Genomic DNA, 25,250 nt, shown 5'->3' with positions numbered 1-25,250 from the left:
TGAAGTTGAATAAAAGACGTATTTACTTGTATGTTTTACAGTTTAGAGTTTGAATATCATCCATTTTCTGAACTAGTCGCGTGGGAAATAGAGCTCAGAGGAACTCTGGTAGACCTAGTCGAACTTCGGCGTAGAATTGTAGGCAGTCGATTTAGCGAATTTTCCTTAACCAGCAAATTTCGTTTCTTCTTCTGCGAGCCACGGCAATTGCAGAACAGAAATTCCCTCATTCCTCTTCTAAAGTTTCTGGACAGGAAAGCGTACAGAATCGGGTTTATTCCTGAGTTAAAATAGGTGACGAGAAAAGTCAGAGGCGTAAAGAGGGAACTGAAGTTACTTCCTCCCTGGTAGCTTGGAGACCAGTACTGCCACATCTTACGAGCGTGAAATGGAAGGTTGCAAAGAGCAAAAGTCATCACTATTACGATAAGCATTCTGATGACTCCCCGTCTGGCCCTGATGACGTTTTGAGATTGATGGCTAAACTGCTGAAAAGGAGGCTGGCCATCTCTGGCTCTCCATGTTGCAACTACAGGTTTTGTGGTATTTTTCAAATTAATCTGGAAAAAAGCATTTTAGTTAGTGATGTGCACAATTGGTTCATACAAATAATATAATAATTAATAACCTGTTGCAAAACTTATCGATTTAAACACTTATTTGTATGATTGTTTATAAATAAATATGCAAAATACCTATTTATTTTAAGTTTTGAGGAAATGACAGGAGCAATTATAATTAAATATCACGTTTTTATTCTATTTTAGATTGTTTTAACTAAATATTTTGTATTCTTACAAAAATTATTTTTTTTGTGCGCCACCTCAAATAAGTTTTTTTTATAACTGCTGGGAGTATAATATCTTGTTCATGTATGATGTGTTTTATTTATAATAAAACGTAAAACAAAAACATCAAATCAAGTCATTAATCCGCGATGCTAACTTTTTTTTATTATTTTAATTTTAGTGTTCATTTTTAGAACATTTCAGACCATTTTTAGACTATTGAGAAGATTTTTAGCTGTCAACAAATTTCCGATACAATATTTTTCGTAACCGAAATTTTTGTAATATTCATAACCAATTATTTTGTACCCGACCATCGTAAAACAAAATATTTTCATTTGCTTGAAATAGAAAATAAATAATAATAATGCATTAAAAATCTTATTGAATTAACTAGTAATTAAATTGTTTAAACGATGAATAACCTCTGATATTAAGTATTTACGAGTATATCAAAAAAATAAATTGTTTCATCATGGCAAATTATATGCATGAATATCTAATGTAAAACATTTAAGTTTGTAAGTGAAAATTCTTGATGGAAGTTCATTGTAATTTATTATATAAATAAAACACGAGTGATACTTTAATCCACAAATTTGGAATATCCAGTGACCGGTTTCATCGCTTTCGCGACATCTTCGAGACTGGTCAGTCCAGTCTCCAGTCCAGTCTCGAAGATGTCGCGAAAGCGATGAAACCGGTCACTGGATATTCCAAATTTGTGGATTAAAGTATCACTCGTGTTTTATTTATATAATAAAATATCTAATGTTTCTATCAATACCCCAACATACCTTTAAAATCTATAACGGAATTATTTTGTTTGTCTTTTGTATTTTAGGGCAGAGATAATCGAAAACAGGTCTATTCAAATCTCAAAATTCAAAAACGAGGCATATTGTTTTCTTCCTCTGTATAAATACACTGCTTTTTTTACTAAAACAGTACGCATTATCTGGAATTATATTTTAACGATATTGTTTTTACTAAATATTTTGATACGGTTACTTTTTAAAATAAGTACGAAATGTATTTTAAAAACCTCTGTTCTTTTCATTTAGATATCCCTGTGCTTTTATTTGCTATCAACCACGTGCTATAGCAATAAAGCCGTGGCCATTATCAAGTGAAAACTAACCGTTTTCCGTTAACGGGGATATTGAATACTTAAATAATTGATAACGGAGCTGGATATTTTCTTCAGTTTTATTGATATTGTGGGTAGACTTCTCGTTTACGAGAGCAATAAAAATAGCTCTGGAAATTTTAATTCGAAATCTTCTTCTTTTTTTTCTTCTTATCAGCCCGTTTCTCTCCACTGCTGGATATAGGTCTCTTCTAAACTTTTCCATATTTTTCTGTCTTGGACACTCTGTTTCCCATCCATGGCTCACGAGTTCGACGACGTCGTCAGTCCATCTCTTTTGTGGTCTCTTTACTTTCCTTTTACTTCCATAGGGTCTCCAGTTAAGTATCCTGGGGGTCCAAATATCGACTTCTTGTCTCGCCACATGAGTCGCCTTTTGCCATTTTTGTCTTTCCACTCTTTTTGCAATATCGGTCACCTTCGTACGGCATCTTATCTCCTCATTCCTTATTTGGTCTCTCGATGAGACGCCCAACATTTGTCATTCCGTAGACCGCTGAGTGTACTTAATTTTGTTAACACTTCTCACAGTGATTGACATGATTTCAAGACCGTATGTTGCCACCGGCAAAACACAAGAGTTGTAGACTTTGGCCTACAGATTATTTGGGATTACCTTATTTCTGAAAAGGTGTTTTAGTTTTCCAAACGCAGCCCAACTTAACCCGATTCGTCTAGGCAGTTCCGCGGTTTCACGGTTCCGCGGTTTCGCGGGATCTGTGTTAGGATTTTGCCGGTAGTGTCTTGATGATTTGATGTTCCACTGTGATTTGTTATAGATCTGTTGATTGAGTGCATGTTGTATAGGGCAAATTATTCTAATGTTTCCTATATGTATTTGGGTTTCGTGTCGTTTGATTGATTTGTTTGTATTACTACGTTCTTCTTCCTTTCCGATGCGGGATCTGGAGCGTACGGCCGCGGTCTCAATTTAGAACTAACACTGTATTCCTCCACTGTAATACTGGGAAATTAGAAAAGGGTGATTGTGCTGACCATGTGTATTTGATTGATCACAAACTGACAAAACTGCAGTGAGGGGTACAATGAAAGTTTTTAAAGTTTATTTGTTTTGTTATTTTCGCGGTTTGATTGTAAAGAAATATTGAATTTTCGCTTAATTAGTTTTAAAAAAAAATAAAAAAAATGATATTGATATGCGAAACTGAAGAAAGACTCAAGTCTTTATGAACAGTTTCGGGAAAGGGGTGGATGCTTTCATTGTAGTTCCGCGGTTTGATTAAATTTTCCCAATTTGATTTAGTGCCCAAGGTAAATGTACTCGTCAACAGCACCAATAGTTTTACTTCCAGTACAAATGTTGCTAGGTATTGGACTCAAAATCTTGGTTTTGTCTAAATTCATTTCCACACCGATCTTTCTAGAGTAATAGAGATAATTCGAAATATATAATCTTAATCGTATTTTGCATTCGTTTAGACGTTTGTAGACAAAGACTAGATTTAGCAGGTAGTACTTAAGAGAGACATATTACAACAGAGATAGAGAAAATTAACAGAATGTGGAATTGATGTTGATGTGTAAAGTAGTCATTTAAATCAGCCAATGATATGTCATTAACCCTATAAATGCCCAAAGCTTCATATTCCTCCTCTAAAACGTTATTTATCTCTGTTGTCATAATATTTTAATATATATTATATTTTTTATACTTTTTTCAACTTCTTGTAAACAGAAATCATCTGAATAGAAATCTTTTTTTGTCATATGATTATGAATAAAACGTTTAAAAATTGAGAATTATGCATGTCGTTACAGAAGAAAATGCATTTAGATAGTAAAAATATGATAAATAAAAAACCAAAATACAAACACTTTAAAGGAATGAATATGATAAAAGCAGTCCTACCTGGTTGTAGGTTTGCTCCCGTTGCCCGCGATGTTTGGTACAGTGAGTTGCTCCACATGGTTCTCCTTCCCTCGCGGTCATCTCCAATCCTTGAGAACTTCTCCACAAGCCAATAGCTATGCGAGAGTAGAGAACCTAAATTACAATAAATATATACATCAAACACTTTTATTTATTTTATTTAATCCAATGTAAAATACAAATACATAGTTTACAAAAATGTTCATACAATAGCTACATCCAATATAATTTTATTTTTGTTTGTGGATGTAGCCACTCCACTGGCCCACAGGTACGTTTCGGAATGTCAGTGTATTATTTATTTTATACATACTTTCACATCAATTCTGTTAAAATTCAAAAGAAATCAATAAAAAAAATTAAAACGTATTTTCAAGAAACTAAAATTGTATTCTTATATATGAAACATATTCCTCAGCTTCCTGTTTAATCTTTTTAGCAATCCTTTTATGGACTCTAGCTTTGAAAAAATTGTTTTTTATTTTGTTCACAAAAATGTCTTTGCTTAAAAGGTTGTATAGCTTAGGGGCTAGAAAAGTAAAATGCCTTTGTCCGTAATTTGTTTTTTTCTTTGGGACACTTAACTGAATAATCTCTCTTTTGTTCGATTATGTTTTATTGTGCAACTAAAATACACCAGGTACACAAAAAAAACATGACTACGTATCGACAATGATTTGAGTCTAAATTAAAATGGTTCGTACGTCATTTTGTATGTTGAATTTGAATATGCTCTCAGCATTTGTCTTTCACAGTTTGTTTTTATGTAATTTTGCGAAATTGTCGTATCTTGCCTCTCATATTTAATTTTTATAATTTCTAATTCTTCTACCCGTTTTAAAAATATTGCTTTAACCATACATTTTAATTAATTAAATAACAAATAAGTTGGATAAATCTGTTTTTTTTTCAACAACTGGACGACTTGAGGTTTCTTGATAATAATAAATTTCCGCGTTTAAAGAAAGCTTCGGAATGACGCGCATTATGTTCTGTTTTGTTTATAAAGTGTATATCATATCGTCGCCGTTCAGTCAAATGTCCCAAACCCATAACACACCATTTAAAGGAATCGCAATTCGAAAGTTTGGAGGCCAACGAAAAATCGTATTTGTGTGTTTTGTGAAATGTACACAGCACAATTTATCCATGTCTTTTTTACGAATTCCATTCGTAGCTTTTTCTGTCAGATATTATTTTTAAATATCTTAAGGTTTTTAATGTGGCGAGGTGATAAAAATATGGTTTAGTGACTTTCACTTGAGTATTGTGCTTAAATGGTAGGAAATATCACAAATACTTATTTAATTTTGTATTGAAAACATGTTTTATTTGTTTAACATATTTATACCTATGTCTACCTAAAAACATATAGATAATACAGTAAATAAATCACTGAAATTACTTGGCTTCATTAACAGAATATCCTCTGATTTTACTCATGTCCGTACAATCAAAACTCTTTATTGCTCAACTGTTTGCCCTCTTCTAGAATATGCCTCCGTGGTCTGGTCTCCATTCTATGTCAATCGCATAAATCACATTGAATCAGTCCAACATCGCTTGATATGGGCTGTAGCGCCATCGGAGAGAGTGAAAATGTAAAGTTTTTTTTTATTTTTATAAATTTGGAATAATTTGAACTTATTTAAAATATTTATCGGTTACAAAAAATATTGTGTTAAGTATTTGGTTATTCGTTAATTTACCCATTGGTTGATGATTCAAATAAGAAAATAACTGGGAAACCTTATTATATTTATATTTAAAATGTAAATTCTAATAAGTGTTCATTTTATTCAAACTTTTATTTTATTATTTATAATAATACTTTACATTTTTATTTCTAAAATATTTAAAGAGCAAATTCGCCGCAAAAAAAATAATTTTTCACTTTGGCGAAAATTTAAGTGTAAGAGCATGGAAATTTTGATGTAAAAATTGTTTGATAAATAAAAAACGTATGTTGCTTTTAAGGAACAGACTTTTTTAAGAATTTTCTTTTTTTATAGTACTCAGTACAATGTTTAAAGAGTTTTTTTTAATGATAATATAAACTTAATTATAAAAAAAGCTAAATGCACATTTCTAAATAGTGAGAAAGCGAGAAACAATATAAACAATTTATAAAATATACTGTATTAACCCTATTACTTGTTTACCTATTTCAAAAACAATTTACTGAATAATTTTACTAATCACCGATTTTGGCGGCAATTAAATCGAAAATAAAATGGCAGTTGTTACATAAATGTTTTGTTTTAATGACTATAAACAGTTTAATTAAATACGATAGATTGATGATAGATTTTACAGGTGGAACTTTGGTAAAACAATACTTACTGTTTACCAGTTTTAGTTCAACTTTGAGCTTTTCAACTTTTGCGAAATACAATCCAATTGATCTAACACCCCAGAAAGCAGTAATTTGATCAATCAAGAATATTACAGAAGTAGAACTAAAAGTATTTGTTTGATTGGTATGGTTTTAATTTATCACACTGTAATTTATGTATTTTGTATCGTTTCCCGGAAGCATTTTGTTTAAAGGTATTTATTATTTCATCAAATATCTTATTAAATACATTTAATACAACGTGCATATGAGTGGTTTACAATCCAAGTGAGCCTTGTACGAAAATTTATAATTGAAATCACTGCATTGATGGTTTTATATAATAATATGCAGAATTATAAAGACTTTTGTATATCCTAGAATAAGTAACTATAAAATTTGATAAACAGAGAAATAAAAAAATCGGAGATCAAAATTTATGAAAGCCTAGGAATTTACAAGTCTTATGACCTATCATTGACTGAAAACCTATCCGTTGAAATAAATTTAAATATAAATATTTCCCTAGGGAGGAAATCCAGCCAGTCTGCAAGCATTTGGACATACTCAAACATTGTAATCATTGGCTGATTAAAGTTTATTAAAGTTTTTTCAAAATATGTTTATTTCCCTCTCAAAAACATTTTCATTGAAAAACGTTTTATTTTCTTGAATAAAATTTATATATTTCTTTCCAGAATTTTTAAAATTTACTAGTAAGGTGAATTTATGGTAAAAAAAAATTTAAAATCTGCCATCACATTTAAACAAAAATTTTGTTTTTTGACAAATAATTAATTTTCATTTCCCCTTTCCGTACCCGGTGATGCATGGGCCACTGTATTGATTCTCTTATTGTAGTGTATTAAGTAGATCATTTTTGTTACTTAAAAGGAAAGGTGATCTATTTAATGCTTCAGGTTCCAGTTCAGGAATAATGAAACATCTCAGAGTAATGCATTGATTTAGGAGGATGTTAACATTAGTGCCAACCAAGACATCAATTTATTGAAAAAAATGGTTCTCTTTTCACAAATAGTGAAAAAACTTTGTTTCAACCCATTTTCAATAAATCATTGTAATTTTCTTACAAATTTTAGAATATTTTCATTGTAAACCGTAATTTTAACAATATTAATCACCCACTTCGTGTCCCGAAACATGTTCGAAAAAAAAATGTCTTAATTATATAAAGTATTTTGGCATTTTTCTAGATAGTAATATAAAATGGAGGTCACAAATCAATGGTATAGGAAAAAAGTTAGAAAATTAATTTTGCATATTTGATAGACTAAGAAAGATTCTCTCTATAAAAAATATATAAACTGTTTACTACGTAATCATAGCCTATTCTACAATAAAAAGTTATAGGCTGGGTAGAAACAAACAAGTCAAAATAACGTAAAAAACGCCTAGAACTAACCCTTCAAAATTAGTTTTAAAAGAACTAGATGGACTCTTAATTGATAAAATTTTTGCAAAAGCATATATTATACAAACTTACTTTGAAAAAAAAAACTAATATCCAAAATTTTTAATATATTTGATTTTTAAATACTTGAATTTTGCAAAGATGCAATACAACCGCATTTTTAAATCATTTTACGTATGTGGGTTATAAAAACTTTTATTATCTTCTAGAAATTCTAAAATTAATACCAAATAAAAAAAATTATTTAAACTGTTATTTAAAACACATAAAACCCACCCTATCCTAAACTACATACAGTTACAAATAAGTTTCTTTTAGAACATAATATTTACTTGTAAGGAATTTGTTTTGAAAATAAAAATTAATGTAAAACTCCCTCTCTGAACACAAGTATTTACTCCATTGAAAAAGTACATAATTTATTTTATAGCTACAAACCCCATGTAATTTTATTCTTATTTTGTAAAACAATGTTGATCAATAAAAAAATATGTACCATTCTAAAACTAATCATTAACGCTTTTCCTGTCAAAAAACGAATCCAAGACCCCCATGGCAGGAGACAGTGGCATACAGTACGAGGCGGATTTCTTAGACGTCCAAGATTCCGGTTCTATTTCACACACAGAACTGTAATTTTTCGTCTACCCAGACGCAAAATAATCATATTAAGAAGCAAAAAAGTATTTCGTATACGCAGCTTAAATTAATAAAATTATCTACCCGTTAATTTTATGGGTGTTTTTTAATAACTTAATTGTGCTTCAAGAATATAAAGGTTAATGAACCATAACTCTTTGAAAAAGCTTAACAGTTTAGTACTTTATCAATATCAAAAAGTTTTAGGTGTATTTAGCATTATTTACGGCATTTGCACCTTTTCATAATTCTGAACAAAATAATATTAATAATAATATAGTTCAGTCCTAGACTGCTTTGTTTCGGATATTAATAAAATATGTTTTAACCATTTAAATAAATTTATATTACTTTGCTTTACTTCAAAAATGAATTGAAGGTGAACATAAATATGAAAAGGAGAAAAAATAATAGTCTAGAGGCGTTAACTTTCATTCTATTAAAAATTGGTATCTTCGAATTATTTTCATTGTCATTTTCTTTTACGCTTGAAAAATCATGGATAATATTTTTTTTAAAATTTAACTATTAAGGACAAAAATGATCTTTTAATAAGTATTTATAGAAAGCTTTTTCATGATCTTTCCGTTTTCCGCACCCAGTGCCGCATAGCGCATTACATTGATAAACCAAATGCACAATACTTTGATCATCTATTACATGACAGTAAGAGTGGTCTTACGCTTCAGGTGCCAGTTCAGGAACAATGAAATTTTGCAATTTAAATCCTTTAAAATTGATAATTTACATCCACTTTGCTAGAAATCAAATCGAAAACTTCAAGAAAAGTAGGAGAAATAGTCAACCACTACGCAACGAGGCGAACTAATCTCCACTTGATTTTCTTATACAGGGTTTTCATCTGAGAGCAGTCATCGAGTCGAAAATACTTGTTTAGGGTTCTGGTTATATTTCAAACACTATAATCTTCATCTGTCTTGATACAGATAAAAAGTTAACATGTGTTGTTTAAAATAAACGTTATTATTTCATGAATATATTTTAATTACCTTGAAATATTTTTTTATGAAACGTGTGTACGTAACGATGTGAGCTTTTAAATCACTGTAATGGCAGTAATTTATTATAAAAATAGAAAACAAGTGATATTTGAATCGACTTATTGATTTTCTAAGAAAGTATAAATCGAACTTTTACTGACACGCTTGAATATGAGCAATAATTTGTAACTGAAATGAAAGACGAGTGTTATTTGAATTTATGTCATCATTTGTCTTTTTTATTGGGTGCAAATCCAGCAACCAAAAACTAAATGTTCAAAAATGTAAAATAATATGTTTTTATAGAGTTAGAAAACTGCTTTGATTACAAAATCGAATATATTAATTTAAATGTAGTCAAGTCTATTAAGACCCTCAGAGTTACCATAAACTGTAAACTTACATTTAATGAACATATTGATACTATGATTAAGTCCCTAAATATTTATTTTTTTGTAAGCAGTGACTAGTGACTTTATCAACATGTTCACAGTTAAATCATTATATTACTCACTTGTTTATTTTATGTTATATTATGCCTCCATGATATGGTCTCCCTTCTATGTTGGCTGGGTAAATCATATCAAATTAATGCAACATCGTTTGCCAAGAAAAGTAGCATGGATGATTGGCCTTGAGAGGAGAGACTACACTTACAATGGAGTCGACGTTAAAAATCTCGATTCTACTAAAATGTAGAAATAACATTGACTATATTTATATTTCATTTTCTAAATTGCTTAAGCGATGTACCATCGTAACTGAAACGAATGGCATTTAATTTATTTTGTATTATTTATATAAGTTCTCACTTTTATTTATCACATTATTTTTTACTCTAATTTCATTATATTGTATAGAGTAAGTTTATAAAAACCATATCATATCATCATTTCAATTATATTTCTTGTATTATTTTCTATCGATTTCAATGACACTTATATTTTGTATATTTGATTATGTATTTGACTAAATTTGTATTATTTATTTTTAATATGTATTTTTAATTATTCTTTTACGTTTTCTTCTTTGGAACTTTTTTATTTACACTTTAATTTTTTGAATTATTTTTCTTTGCATCACATGTTATTGTTGTTTAATTAATATTAAGATGTGTTTTTTATTATTGATTATTATGACGTAACACGGGCACAGCCTGAAAAACGTTAATAATCTCATGAATAAGTTAACTAGTGTAATTTTGAACGAATAAATAAAATAAAATAAATCGATAAAAATGTTTCGATTCCCCGGTTGCGAAAGAATAATATGCTGTTGCTTGATCAGCACAGCACAAACTATGGCTTGCATGCACCAATGTCCCGATTGTGACGCATTAACTCGAGACAAGATCTGGTAATTTTTGTTGTCTTTCTAGATTTAAACAATCACTAAGATAGACCAGATCTTATCTAGAGATTATTATTTAATTTTTTGTCCCAGCTTTAATCCTCTATAGTTGTGTTTTATTTTAAATGTAGCTTATGTCATCAAGAAATATGTTAACCTTTTGTTAAATGTACTAAATAGGTCCGTAAATAAATGAGCAAATTTTGTTAATTACACTAAAAACACAGATTTTGATTACGCACTTCCAAATAATCGAAATCACGTAAAATATTTACCTAAACAATTTATATTGCTCCCTGAAGATGAACTACATTAAGTTAGAAAAAGTTAATATTTTGATCCTTTTTATTTGAATAATCAAGCCATCCATTTTAGGTTTTTTGGTCCTCGCGAGTTAGCGCTTGAAAAGCTTCAAGTTGTAAGTTCCATAATCACATAATTTTTCTAACAGCGTTTCCACTATCAGTTTATGGTTATAAAAAACACTCACAATGGATTAGCCTACTGAAAGCTCAATTCACGAGGATGAAATATAATGTCCGTTATAAATGACGTCTTAAACGTAATAACTTGGAGTATATTTTTTTATGAATAAAGATCGTAAACTAAAGAAAAACGATACTTTGTCATATTTTTTACGAGTAGTATTGAAAGAATCTATGATGATATTAAAAAAGTTTTAAAAAAATCCTTGAAGATGATTATTAAATAGTAAAACCTAAACTGTAACAAAAAATACACCATTTTTGTAATATATTTGAGACGCAAATATTTGTAGGGTCACTCACGGCGGTGCTTATTTTGACTGAAGAAAAAAAAACATATAATGCCGCAATCGCTATCCATAAGCAATAGTGCCATAGTCCTCCGTGTAGAGCCCGTGCTCTCTTAAGCAACACGATACAAGGGCAATGTGGCCACTGGCATTAACATCAGCACCATATCAGATTGGGAGAGGATGAATGGCGTGTATCCGGCGTCATATAACGGAACTCCTTCAGCTGAGGTGAGTTAAACCTGACGGAAAATTCCACCAAAGAAGGAAACAGGAAACTAATTTGGTGAACATTTCCCCAGGATATCACTTTGGAGAGTTTTTCCCAAGTGATCGTCAACGTCAGTGGGACTTGGTATGATACGCGAGAAAGAAGAAGAAATTACATTAATAAAAAGTAATGAAGCACAATTTACAAACCCTTCGGTTTGGTTTGACAGTTTTTGCTGATGCATCTTTGAAAATCGGTAAATAGGCAAAAACGTTCGGTGATCAATAAAAAAGGTTTTTTTTTTTAAAATTTTTTTGCGTTCTTATAATTTACCCAAATATTTAGTTTTGAGGGCCATTTTCAACGAGATGTTAATAACTCACTATTAGAAAATGGAAATCAAGTTGGGGAAGAGTGAGATTCGAACCATGGACTTTTGGTCCATGAGTCCGAGACACTAGACACAGGACCACAACCCGATTATTGAAAACATTTATCACAGAAAACAATATAAAAACATAAACATATTACAACAGAGAAGATGTACATTTTAAAGAAAAGAATATAGTCTAGACACCTACAGGGCTTTTGACCCACCAATGGCTGGTTTAAGAGGCCAAATTTGGACAAACATAAAATATTGTTGAATAAAACAAAAGTTAAACAATAAAGTTTGCGATATGAAAATAAAATTTGTGTTTGGTTTTGAAAAAACTCTTGAATAGTTAATAAATTACTTAGGTACTAGGTACCACAATAAAGCAGATTTCAGTATGAACCTTCGTCTGAAAACAAAAAGGTTCATCAGCATTGTTTTAGTTAATAAATTTCAAAAACCTTTTTTATATCTGTTTGCAATTTGATGTCATGTATTTTGTTTTATAACAATAGCTTGTACTAAAACTAAGCTTTTTAAATCTAGTCAGTATATTTTTTAATCAAATTGACGTTAAGAAATTATTGTCAAATGTACGAATTAAAACATTTAACTATTTTGGTACAAAGAAATAAAATTCTGCACAGTGCTAAATTTCGTACAAAATATTTGAGTACTCGTATACTTACGATCATTCATGTTCTATAATTGTTTATGGATATTGAGTTAAATTGTCGAACCATTCGCCTTTGTTAAGGAAACAGTATTGTGATGGATAATGTGATAGTATGTGAATAATAATATATGTCTGTGCGACAAATCAATATGTTTATGAGGCTGCCCTATGAAGTATGCTGTATTCAAAGTTAACCATCATGAATGAAATCCAAGGTTTAAGCTACGAGCAGTTTCTGTATGATTATCTGCCCTAAAATTGGTTAATGAAGCGTTATTATAATCGATTTATAATTAACACTAGTTTTCAATCAAGAACAATGCTATTGAATAAATGGTTTTAAATTTATAATTCAATAAAAAAAAGAACAAGACAATATTTTATTTGTGCTGAAACTTTGTAGTAGTGATTTTTACTTTAAATCCAGTAATTAACATATAACTTTACTCAGCTACAATTTAATTATGAATTCAAATAAAACAGCTTTACGTCTTCTGAGGCAAATAAGTAAATTAAATTTATTAAATGTTTTTCCTGTTATATTAAGAATTCAAATTTAAGGATAGAATTTTTTGACAAAGTATAAATGGTAAAAAAGCAAAGTTTTTGTTTGTCAATGAACGAGTAACTCTTTGAAAATTTTCAATTTTGAATATCAGGATTTTAATTAAATTTAACTCTTCTATTTTTACTGCCTCTGACACTATGAGTTTTTCAAATAATATGGAGAGCCTTTGTCGGATATTGTTATTCATCCTTATAACCATATTTCAAACACAAATGGTAGCAAAGTCTGTATTTTCTTATATCATAATAGCCTATGTCTAATATAGTAATTTTATAAATTGATTAACATTAAACTGAATTATTATTATCTTTATTTTAAGTTTTTTAAACTACAACACCCTTCATATAAGTCACCAAAAGATTAATACTACTATGATGCATGTAGCATTGTTTATTTAAAGGTTAACAACTATATCAATTTAATCATGTCACAGTTAAAGGATTGTTAGTAGGTATGTACTACGTTTGAAAATTTCATCACGAAAAGTAATCCACACTTCCCTTTGGTAAGAAAAAACGACACAAAATATATGTTCTGTTCATATCCAGAAACATTGGACTCCCTGGACAATTCGTAAAATTTAATTTACTAACAATTCTGCATATTCTCCCAAAAACAAAATTTTGCAAGTATCAGTCACTTTGTTACGGGATACCCTTGAGAATCTTCCATTTTTCAACCCAAGAGCTAACAAAATGGGTAAATAATCAGAAACTCCTACTTTAACTAACTTAGTCAGGATTCCAGACTGGTCTGATTACATCCATCAGACCGTCCAACATTACTTTTCTTTCCTTATTCAGAAAAGGACAATGACATAACATATATTAAGCAGTTTGATTTAACGCGCCGCGAGCGCAACTTGGAAATTTAACAATTCAACAATTGATTAATTAAACCCAACAAACGAATAAATTGAAATCTACAAACTAAATTCAATAAATACGAATCTAATGTCAAGCTGTATTGTCCCGCAAATATGTTTTGACTCTATAGTAGATCTTTCAAATTGCCTTTGCTTGACAAAATCTTGAGAAAAAAAGTGAGAAGCAAATATGTGTTTTTTATCGTTACTAGACTCGAACTGTCAAAATGGAAATGTCATCATGGGTGGGATTACGGATTGTAAGCTAACGGGCAATACACGCCATAGAAAAGACAGCTAGCAATTAGAAAACTAAAATCAGACTTCGTTATTTGATTTCTTATGGAAAAAATAAAATCCCAAAGTTATTGGTCGTTCGAACACACAAACGGTAAAGGGTTAATGTTCTTTTTTTTACCATACCTATATTTATTTTATTTTTTTCTTTCACTTCTTTCAAAAAACATATTCAATTTTTTTTTTTTTTTTTTTTTTTTTCAATTTATCAGCAAATTGCTCTCCTTGCATACAACATAGACTTTTAAAATATATATTTTTTTTAAAAAACTTTTTGGACATATTGTAAATTTGACATTAGCGGGTTTATTGCCAAATAGCAATTTCTACCAACCAACCAAGAAAATAAAAGTTTTATCAATGTTTCAAAACTTATTCAATAGAAAAAAGAAACAAAAATATGCAGAAAACTTTTGTAACCACAAATTGCTGGTCTTACTCTTCATGAGCAATTACTGACAGTCAAATCACCGATTTTTGCTCCCATTCTTAAACATTTCAGATATCCCTGTTCGGCTTCTTTGGGAATGTGTGACACACAGTGTGAATAATGATAATACCGGTACACATGCTGTGTTGTTCTTATACAGTGACGCAGTTGTATAAGGTTGCCGCTTACTCCATATTCCGATAAAAAACTTTAATAATTTTTCTCTCTCAGATCTATCAAATGCTTTTTGTAGATCGACAAATGCTCAAAAATATTTATCTAAAGTGTACATTCAATTGCGAAAGAAATTATTGAAATCGAATGAAATGAAAATAAGCAATTGGATTTCTAAATAGAAATATTTAAACTGTGTTATCAAACTCATTTTTCCTTTGGAAAACTTTTCAGATACATTTCCATCACCAATTTCTTAACTTTGTGTTCTTTTTTATGGAACAAAATCAAATTGGTAAGTGCAACAGATCGATTTAAAAGCGGAACTCTTTTATTATGTATGTAAAATAAAAACTTCAATGCATTCAAAACAAAAAATAATTAACAAACACCATATTTTACACACATCACTCCATAAGCCAGGCTCCTTATTCACAACCATACCAACATAAATAGAGTCACGTGTTACATATTTTTGTCTCATTTTGCTGTCCTGTTCAGAAATTGTATTATATTTATATTGTGTTATGTACGTGATTATTACTTTCAGTGCATCTGCCTACCATGCAAGAGGTCTCGGGTTTGATTCTCGACATAGTTGATGTAAAATATCATTTAAAAGAGTGTTTTTACACTAGAATATTTTATAATCTCTAGACTGGTACCTGAAGCAAAAGACTGATCACCTTACCTGTATGTAACAAAAATGGTCAAGATACGCTGCGATTGGTGTAACAATAAAGTTCCCTATGCACCAGTAGGTGCAAAAAGGGAATGATGATGATGATGATGTTAAGTCAACGTTTTTTTTTTTAAACATCATTGTATTATGCCAACATAGCACTGTGTGCACAACAATTATTAACATAAATAAACACAAATAAATAAATAAAATACTCGTTTGCTAAATATTTTATAACCGATATATTTTTTTCGGAAAATAGAGCTCGCATAGTGGGAAACTTTTTTGGTACTTAAACATCCTTAAAAGTTAGTAATGGAAATACTTAAAAGTTAGTCAATTATGTGAACGGTGAAAACAGGCAGTAATATAACGGTTGTTCAAAAATTTACGCAAGAAGAAATTTTGATAGAAAACACAGGTTTTTAAAAAAAAAATATATGTTTTTTATTGATTCATGAAGTACACACGGTTTTGTGCGGAAAAATACATCGGATAAAAATGGTCCCCACGGCTTTCGGGCACATACGCATTCTACTCCACATTTTTTTCTTATCTTGTTAAAACCGTTTGTCTTCCACATCTTCCATATCTTGTAATTCACGCACGAAAAATTGGATTGTCATGTTGTGATAGTGAGCACAAGTGTTATTGCCTGACCAACCGCATTTTTGAAGAATAATGGACCGACGATGTCTCCAGCCCAAAATCCGCACGAAACATTGACGCGTTGTGAATGCGTTTGTTTCTCAACAATTACTAGATTTTCTAGAAAGTCTTTAGAAGAAAAGTCTTTGGTTTTTGGTAGATTTTCTTAACCCCAGATGCAACAACTTTGATGAATAACAAAACCACCAATTTGAAAATAAATCTCTTCGCTAAAAATGATAATGTTTTAATAACCAGCGTCCATTTGTTGTTGTTCCATAATCCAGTGAACTCTTTTCGCTGTGCGTGGTCCGATGTGGTATTTCATACCCAACCCTATTCTGTGCTCTTTATGAATCAATAAAAAAGTTACAAGTCGAAATTTTAAACCTGTATTTTCCAACAAAATGACATTATATTACGTGAATTTCGAGACACCCGTTATAATAAGTATAAAGTTTTTTGTTAGAGATAAAATCGCGCATATTCTTATCAAAATAAATCATATTTATTTAGTTTATTTTTTGTACATAATGTTATTTGTACATTGGCGAGCTTATTGCCAAATGGCAATTTCGTTCAACTAACAAATAAAATAAAAGTTTTATTTTTATAATTCACACAAGTCACAGAACATATTCAATGGAAAAAAATATTAAAAAGCTAAAGATATATAAAAATAAAAATAAACGTTATAAATTACCTAAAATCAAAACTATTACTCAATGGGAAAAAGGAAAAAAGAGGAAAAAGGAAAGGAGGAGAGATTAAGGAAGAGAAAGGAGATGTTTTTTCAGACGTGATTTAAACAGAGATAATGTAGTAACATCTTTAATGGTGGATGGGAGATGATTCCAAAGTCGAGCCGCATGGACACTTTATGAGTTAGAGAAGAAAGAGGAATTGTGGATGGGTATTAAGAGAGTGTCTTGAGAATTAGAATGAAGAGATAAACCATGAACTGATAAGCGTTGAAATTTTTCACGAAGGAATATAGGAGCGTTAAGACTATGAAGTACATTGAACAGAAGTGAGAGGAAGTGATAGTCTCTCCGCTGTCTAACTTTGAGCCATTCGAGTTGCCTGCGATAATAAAAAATGTGGTCATATTTCCTAAGACCAAAAATGTACTATATGCATGTATTCTGAAGTCGTTCAAGTTTATCTAGTTGCTCACAGCTTAAATCAGTCATGGAAACATCAGCGTAATCTAGAATGGGTAGTAGTAATGCTTGTACAAGGGTGCATTTAGTATTAATGGGTAAGAATTTTTGCAACCTTCTAAGTGAGTGTAGACTGAAAAATATTTTGCGGCTTAATTAATTACTATAAGCTCGCCAGCAGAGATGTTCATCCATTTGTACTCCTAGATTTTTTTACGTGTTCGAGAAGATAATGATATGTATTTGATGTGGAACCAGAACTTCATACAAGTGTTTTTACTCGATGGCTACTCATGTGAAAATTCTGAAAAAGGAAATCGTGTGAAGATAAATCAGCCTCGTAGTGGTAGTTGGCGCATTCACCTACCATGCTCAAGGTACCGCATTCGATTCCTAGAAAGATAGACTCGAAGTATTTGCCTAAAAACTGATTTTATATTTCGAAATGGCACACGTTCTCTTAGTTTGTCGTCCTCTTACTGGGATGGTCTTTGTTCATCCAGGGAGCCATTCCCCTATTTTATATTACCGTGTTTCTAATTATGTTTGTTGCATATGAATACGAAATGTGCTTACATACTCAGGTTATCTTATTTTTCTTCCAATACCTATGTATGTATATGTTACGCTAACATTGTTTTTTTTTAAAACTTATAAAATATTTTTTTTATCGTGTATTATTATGTGTAACTATAATCTTTTGCCGTTACTTGTCTGCACATGTTTAATTTCTATTTTTGTTGGGTCAGTTATTTGTAAATTTTGTAGATGTTTTAATATTGAATAAAAATAAAACAGAGGCATTGTGGGCATCCAAAGAGGGGACGACGTGTAGATCTCTGTCCATACATCCTTCTCCTTCCTAATTTATCTGAACAGAATTTGTATTTTTAAAGAATCGTTTTGTTAACTTTCTTATATGTGCACTGCCCTGGTTAGCCTAAAAATCATAACCGAAAAAAGATCGTTTTGTTTTTTTTTCTAATATACACTTGATGGCCTCATATATTTACTTAACCAACAAGTCATTTCTGTTTCACAAATATAAGAAATTTTCTTGTAAAAAAATAAAGGCATCAGTTTGGTAAAGCATAAAAAAGTAAACTTAAGTAAAATTTGCAATTTTGCGGATACGACTTATAGCCTTAGTAGAACAATGCACCTGACAGAGTCTTAAGACTGCTGCGGGTGGATGGTAGGCTTTTAGATCCACTCAATGCAATATGTTTTATGACCCTGGACTGGCACCCGAAACTCAAGACTGATTAAATAGGTACGTAGGTTTTCACGTCACTTTCATCAATATGTATCGTTTTAAGGTGATCCTGTTTAAGTTGGTTAACATCAACAAACAGAAAATATATACATTTAAAATCACTTACCGACATAATGCAGAGTGGTGCCAGGTAGAGGAAGCAAAAGTTGATAATGTCGAAAAGTTCAGAATCGTATTTCTTCCTGTGTTGAATACAGATCGTCTCCGTTTCATTATTACCCAAATTGTTCGTTATAGTCTGTACCCAGATAAATTTGGGAGCACTATATATGGCGCTTGTTAACCACACACCGGCCATGACCCACTGGAGAACAAAAATGAATTAAATGTTCATAAAATTTAGCAAATTTACATTAAACGTGAATGATGATGGTATAAAATGTTTATTAATTTAATTAAAAAATAAATCAATTTATTTTTACGCAGTTAAATGAAAATAAATTTACCACTGTAATGTACCTAGAGATTTATCTACATAACTCATGCTTAAACAAAATTTAAGAAAATATTTATTTGATAATACAAAATAAAAACGCAGTCGCTACACTAAAGCAATAGTGAGATAAATCCGATATTCCTGATTTTGGAATACACATGCAACATGCGCGGTCCGTCTATAGATTGGGTGAAATCAACGCTTTTCGTAAAAATTCGACCCTTAAACAATCGGTATGTATTTTTTATTTATTCAATAAAATCTTATAAGTTAACTGGTACAAATATTGTTTGATAAGTTTTTTGTTGATTGTTGCGATCTGAGATGTGTTCGATGTTTATTCAAAACAACTTCTAAAAAATTGCTGGAAGCCTAGACGTAACCTTTCGACCGCGCAGTTATGCGCAGACTGAAGTAAAATACACTGCTCTCATTCTTATTCTGGAATATGAAACTGTGTAAGTCTTTTGGTTTCTTTAAGGCGGTCGCCCAGTTTTGAATTCACAACTCCGCGCAAACGCAAATTAAGATCTTTAGTATCTCTATGTAAGCAGTTATAACAAACTAATCCTAGTCAATTTTTAATATACTGGGTAGGTTTTACAAATTTAGCACGGAAATTGGCTGACGTAATAGTAAAATAAAAATTTTTACCCTTTTTTGCTGAAATTATGGCATAAAACTGCTTTTTAGTTTATTTAAAAGCAGTTAACTTGAGTTACTGTGTTGATAGTAAGTAGATGTGTTATTAAATGAATGTTTTTAAATAAAAAAATATTCTAGTTAGATAGTTAAACTATGTGGAAATTTAACATTCATAATCTACTTTAAATATTTTAATTCAGTCAGTCCCTTTTTACACATCTAAGTCCGATAATCTCAGAATACATCCTTCAGAGATATCTGACTGTTGCTTTGGGCTAGCGATACGTAAAATACATAAATAATCAACTAAAAAAATAATAATAAAAAAATATTGCCTAAGAAAGTTCATTTTCAAAGATGATATGCATTATTTTAATTCCTCCTTTGTTTAATATTCACAGTGAAACTGATCGACAATCTATCAGCATTATATTCGCGAGACTGCACATTGAATTAAGGGCTTAAATCTACCAAATGAGCGTATGTAACCATTAATCCTGACACCTTTGAAGTACATTTTAGTAAAAAAAAACTTTAAATTCACATTGAAAACATTTTTTTAAAAAAAACAATCAGTTACACAAACAATACGCACAATATTATTAGGTACTGCTTATTTATATTTCGGAAAAAATGGGATCAGTTCTATATATGCTTTTGACATCACTGCTATCGGTGTAGATCTATTGTGGCGGGTCCAATCGTAGTTTTATAAAGAGTTTGACTTCTGAGAAAAAGGCAAATGTTCTCATATTGTAAAATCTCCCTCTTCAACCCCGGGTTATTATGTATGGGGTTGGCGCTCTGACATCTCCAGGTTTAACCAATGGTCCACCGAGGAAGCGGCTTATTTTGCAATATATGGCATTATTTTCGCATAGAAGGTGTATAGATGTTTCATCATCTGTTCTGCAGAACCTAAATCTAGAAGTTTCAGAATGGTTTATTCTAGCAAGCTATTAATTAAACATTCAGTGCCCTCTAAGAGTTTTAGTGATAACCCCTTTCTTGGTGTTGGCTAAGTTTCATTAGGTCAAATTATTTTAAATAATACTTCTCTTGTTGAGGTGTTAAATGTAAAATATTTTGTCAATTGATTGCATGATATTAAATATTTGAAAAATATTTAGATAACAGACACAATCAAAAGTTCAAAAGCAATTATATCATATGACATATGAAGAAGATACGCTAGACGTGGGTTGTTTTTGTTTTTATGCCACTAGCGATTGTTTTACAAATGAATTAATTTTAGGATTAAATTTGTAAAACAATATGCCAACATTATGTAAATCAATTATCTGTGAGTTTTATAAAAAGGAGATTTTAATATACCGTCAGAAATAGTCTGATAATACACATGTAGCACCTTTATAAGAATAAATATAAAAACGTTAGTATTTTAAAATTTAAAGGTAAATTACAAAACTCTTACCAACAGTGAACAAAAAAGCAGTATAATTTGGTCAATGAGGAAGTTTAGTGTTTTTAAAAAAATTTCTTTATTTTTTAAAAGACTGTCAACTTACGCCAAAATAAATGAATTTTTGTAATTTTCAAATTGCTCTGCCAGTGACGTCACAAATTCAAGTCGGAGAGATCTACTGATTGGTGAATTGACCGAAAATTTATCACAACACTCTGTCATCGGTTGATTCAGATGAACTTGTGACGTAGTTCCAAGTAGTTTTTTTTTCATACGTTTAGGAAAAAAAATTCGCTGCACCATTAAATGCTCTTATTTTTATCGCTTGTAAGGAAATATTTTTCATATCCAATTTCTCACAGCGCTGAACTTCCTCGTTGAAAAAAAAAGATATTGTCTAGTGAAATTATTTATTTATGTACATATACGAGTACATTATACATTTACATATCACTTACTCGTTTACATTGAACTCAAATCTCCCGTTGAGTAGGGTCAATTAATATAAGTAGTACAGTAAAGAATTATATTAAATCCTTATAAAGGTGCAAATTATTAGCAAGCAACAAAAACAGTAAAACACGAAACATACCTTTAATCTAGAAGTTGTCATTATTTGCTTGCACGTGATTGGATGAATTATTGCGAAATATCTCTCAATGCTTATCACGACCAAGATAAAAATTGAAGCCGTGTAGCTGAGAGAATGAATGAATTGGTACATTTTGCACATGAAGTCACCAAACACCCAACTAAAATATTAACACCCATTATAAAGTTGCCATAATTGGAGCGGGATATATCAAATGCCGAATCAATCAATCATTATCAAATATGAAAATAATATTACATTAATTTTTCTTAAATTTAATTGAATAAAATCACTTCAAAAAAATCTATGATGGTGTCACTTTTTCTCAAAGCCGTATCAATGTTTATTTCACAATTCTAATAAGCGAACACTTCGAGCCATAATTGGCGGAACAACGTAAGCGCAAATTTTTGGCAAATTGCGTTTTTTTAAGGAAAAGTGTTCCTTATCGCCCCCTGCACAAGTGTTAAAAACATCATAGCTCTATAAAACTCATCTGCCACATTTAAGAATATTTATTTTGATTAATTTTATTTATTAAAAGAAAACAACAGCCATTATAACAAAAAAATAAAAAGATATAAACAAATAAACCAAAATTATAGGCCAATTATAATTCTATATGTATGAATCCGCATCATTTCACGCTTTAATAAATATAAATATACATAAATCTTGACATATTATTTTTAAGCTAAGCAAAGCAACGTAACTGATGACAATGTAGGTGATTAAGCTAGCTCGCACCACTGAGTTATAGGCAAAACAGCGTTACCGCCACCATCTTAAAAGCGGAAAGTATTGCCAAAAGTTGGCTCTCATTTCAGTATTGACTATTATAAATCCCATTTATCGAATTCAAAACTTAGAAGATAATTTTGTAAAAACCTTCCCCTCCACAATTCCCCTTTTGTCGCTTACATTGTTTTGCCGATTATGGCTCGACTTGTTATCAGATGAAACAATTTTTTTTTTAAATAGAAAATTAACTTTTTTTTTTTATTGATACGGCATTGAATCAATATGGAGTGAATCCAATAAATTAAGTTTGGTTTTGTACCTTGTAATCAGGTAGATCGACAAATTTTGAAATACGCAAAATACGCCCACACACAAGTCTGCAAGAGCCAAGTTTGCGAGAAAGAAATTTGTCACCGAGCGAAGTCGTCTAGATAGTGTCACAACCAGCACTACTAGAAGATTACCTGAAAATCATCTTAACTTTTTGATTTTTGCACATATCTTAGAAAAATGCGAGTTAAGGTCTGATATTTTTTTTTGTTAAAAAAATCATAAGGTAAGGTCGGGTTATTTTATTGGTAGTGTCTTTAGAAATAGTTTAAAGTTTTAAAAAAGCATTCCCATTTTCGTACAAAAAACATTGTTTTAGTTAAATTGTTCGCCCTAACAGAAAACATCTGACGCTGATTGTTTGAGGCGAAAAAAATCTGGTCTTTGAGCCTCAAATACTTGACTTAAATTTTAAGCGAAATTCAAATCAATGTTTATAAGTTGAGATATTAAAATGAGACAAATGGGTCATTATATGTCATGTATAATAATATTAATGAAATACAAACATATATACTAGTAAATTATTTAAAATTCTTTCTAATTTTCGCAATTTTAAAAACATGTTTCATACGATTATTAATATACAAATTGATATCTGATTGAAAGTAAAAATGAAATATTTTATAATTATTTAAACTACATGTGCAATGAACCTAATGTTTAATGCGTGTACGTACACTTAAACAGCACAGAGGAATACCAAGTCTTTATTTTAGTTTTTGTAAAAATAATCATTTATATTATTTAAACTTAAACACCCTTTTTTAATAAAGTGTAATCAAATAGACGTATCATGTTATTACACATCGAACTATAGTTTAAGTTTGTATCGAAATTTCAAATATTATATTAATACTTTACAAGTTTACGTTTATGGCAATTTGATGGATGTGCATGTTTATAAACATGCATGATGGGCATGTATTACCATGCATGTTTTTTAAAACAAGATACATAATGATAAACTTACCTAAAAAACAGCAAGCAAATACTATGGAGTAAAGCGATATAAATATTATTCGAACATCCAATCGATCGAAAATATATTCATTTTCATTTGCTGTGGTTAAAGAATTGTTTTGTGTATTATTCATTTTCATTTCTTCAATTTCGTAAACCAAACTTTCCGAAAACATATTTAAGCAGTTTTATTTGTGTTTTTGAGAAAAATCTGAAAAAAAAATTGACTTTGAAATATATTTTTTCTTTTTGATGCAAAATCTGCGTTTTTATAGAATTTTATTTATGCTAAAAATATTAGGTTTAATCATAATACCTTCACCATATTTTCCCTAAGGGGAAAGCAGAGAGGGTGAAACGGCACCTTAATATTAAAAAATTTACGATTATAATTTATTTATTTTTAAAATACTTTAAATTTACATTATAAATGTACAAGTGATGATAGTATTGTAAATGTTACCTTTTTTTCAGTTGATTAAGGCAAACTATAATATGAGGCGGACTTATCTTCACTATATTTCCTCATTCAGGATTTTTACCCTATAGAAGCCATTGAGTCAAAACACTCGTCTAAAATTCTGGTCTTATTTCAATCACAGATCTGTATTTTTAATCCGTCCGGATACAACATGGACAGGACAATGACAAAAGGTTCTTCAAAGTCGAAATCGCACCAAGAGTCTTTTGTAAAAAAAATAGAATTTTCAAGCCGACATATTCTGATACCGTTCGTAGTATTTTTCTCTTATACGAGAAAACAAATTTATGAGGAATAAATACTTCATTATTTTAAAAACCAATAACGATAAAATTCACCTCTTCGGGAAATTGGATATGAAAAATGTATTCTTATCCTTACTTACTAATTACTTTTTATGATAATATTAGTATAAAAGCACCCTGATGTATGAGAGCGAAGTATGGACTTAGAAAAACAGGGATGAAAGTAGGTTGAATGCTATCAAAATGCGATCACTCAGGCGAATGTGTGGTAAAACTATGTACGATAGATGCACAAATGTTGAGATCCGTACCTTATGTAAGGCTGAGATTAGCATTATCGACAAAATCAAGAAAAGAGCGCTGGTTTGGACATGCGCTGGTAGAACGAATGGACAGCGAAAGAACGGCTAAGAATATTTACAATGCGAATGTTGATGGATGCAGAAATAGAGGAAGACCGAAAAAGACATGGCATGACCAAATCCAACAAATACTTAAAGATGGACATGTCAAAAGTCGGAATAATCGACGGGCGTGCATGAGAAGATGTATGAATGTAGAGGAAGCGAGATATGTATGCAAAGATAGAGTGTTGTGGCATTCTATTCTCTCTGCCTACCCTTACGGGGAAATGGCGTGATGGTTTGAAAGCAGTATGGTTGTA

At 30.5% G+C, this 25,250-nt stretch overlaps 1 protein-coding gene across 1 annotated transcript; it reads right to left on the bottom strand.

Moving 5' to 3' along the window:
* LOC148278148 (trissin receptor-like) lies at positions 1–23,994 on the bottom strand. Its single transcript, XM_088231833.1, has 6 exons — positions 23,871–23,994; positions 22,887–23,031; positions 21,827–21,986; positions 18,834–19,031; positions 3,809–3,943; positions 1–560 (listed from the first exon to the last, which is right to left on the bottom strand). The coding sequence occupies exons 1-6, from the start codon at positions 23,992–23,994 to the stop codon at positions 57–59; spliced, it is 1,266 nt and encodes a 421-aa protein (XP_088087959.1). The 3' UTR covers positions 1–56.
* Between the last annotated feature and the right edge of the window lie 1,256 nt (positions 23,995–25,250).

This window comes from Micrasema longulum, unplaced genomic scaffold (assembly GCF_059751315.1).
Source record: "Micrasema longulum isolate JH-2025_06_02 unplaced genomic scaffold, ASM5975131v1 h1tg000926l, whole genome shotgun sequence".
In the NCBI taxonomy this organism is placed as follows: Eukaryota; Metazoa; Arthropoda; class Insecta; order Trichoptera; family Brachycentridae; genus Micrasema; species Micrasema longulum.
This window is presented reverse-complemented; position numbering and strand designations above follow the sequence as displayed.

Coding starts and splice junctions, on each gene's coding strand:
- LOC148278148 (XM_088231833.1), bottom strand. CDS start 23,994: ATGAATAATACACAAAACAATTCTTTAACCACAGCAAATGAAAATGAA. Junction 23,032..23,870: donor ATTTGCTTGCTGTTTTTTAG/GTAAGTTTATCA, acceptor GATGATTTTCAG/GTAATCTTCTAGTAGTGCTG. Junction 21,987..22,886: donor TCGATCTACCTGATTACAAG/GTACAAAACCAA, acceptor TTAATATTTTAG/TTGGGTGTTTGGTGACTTCA.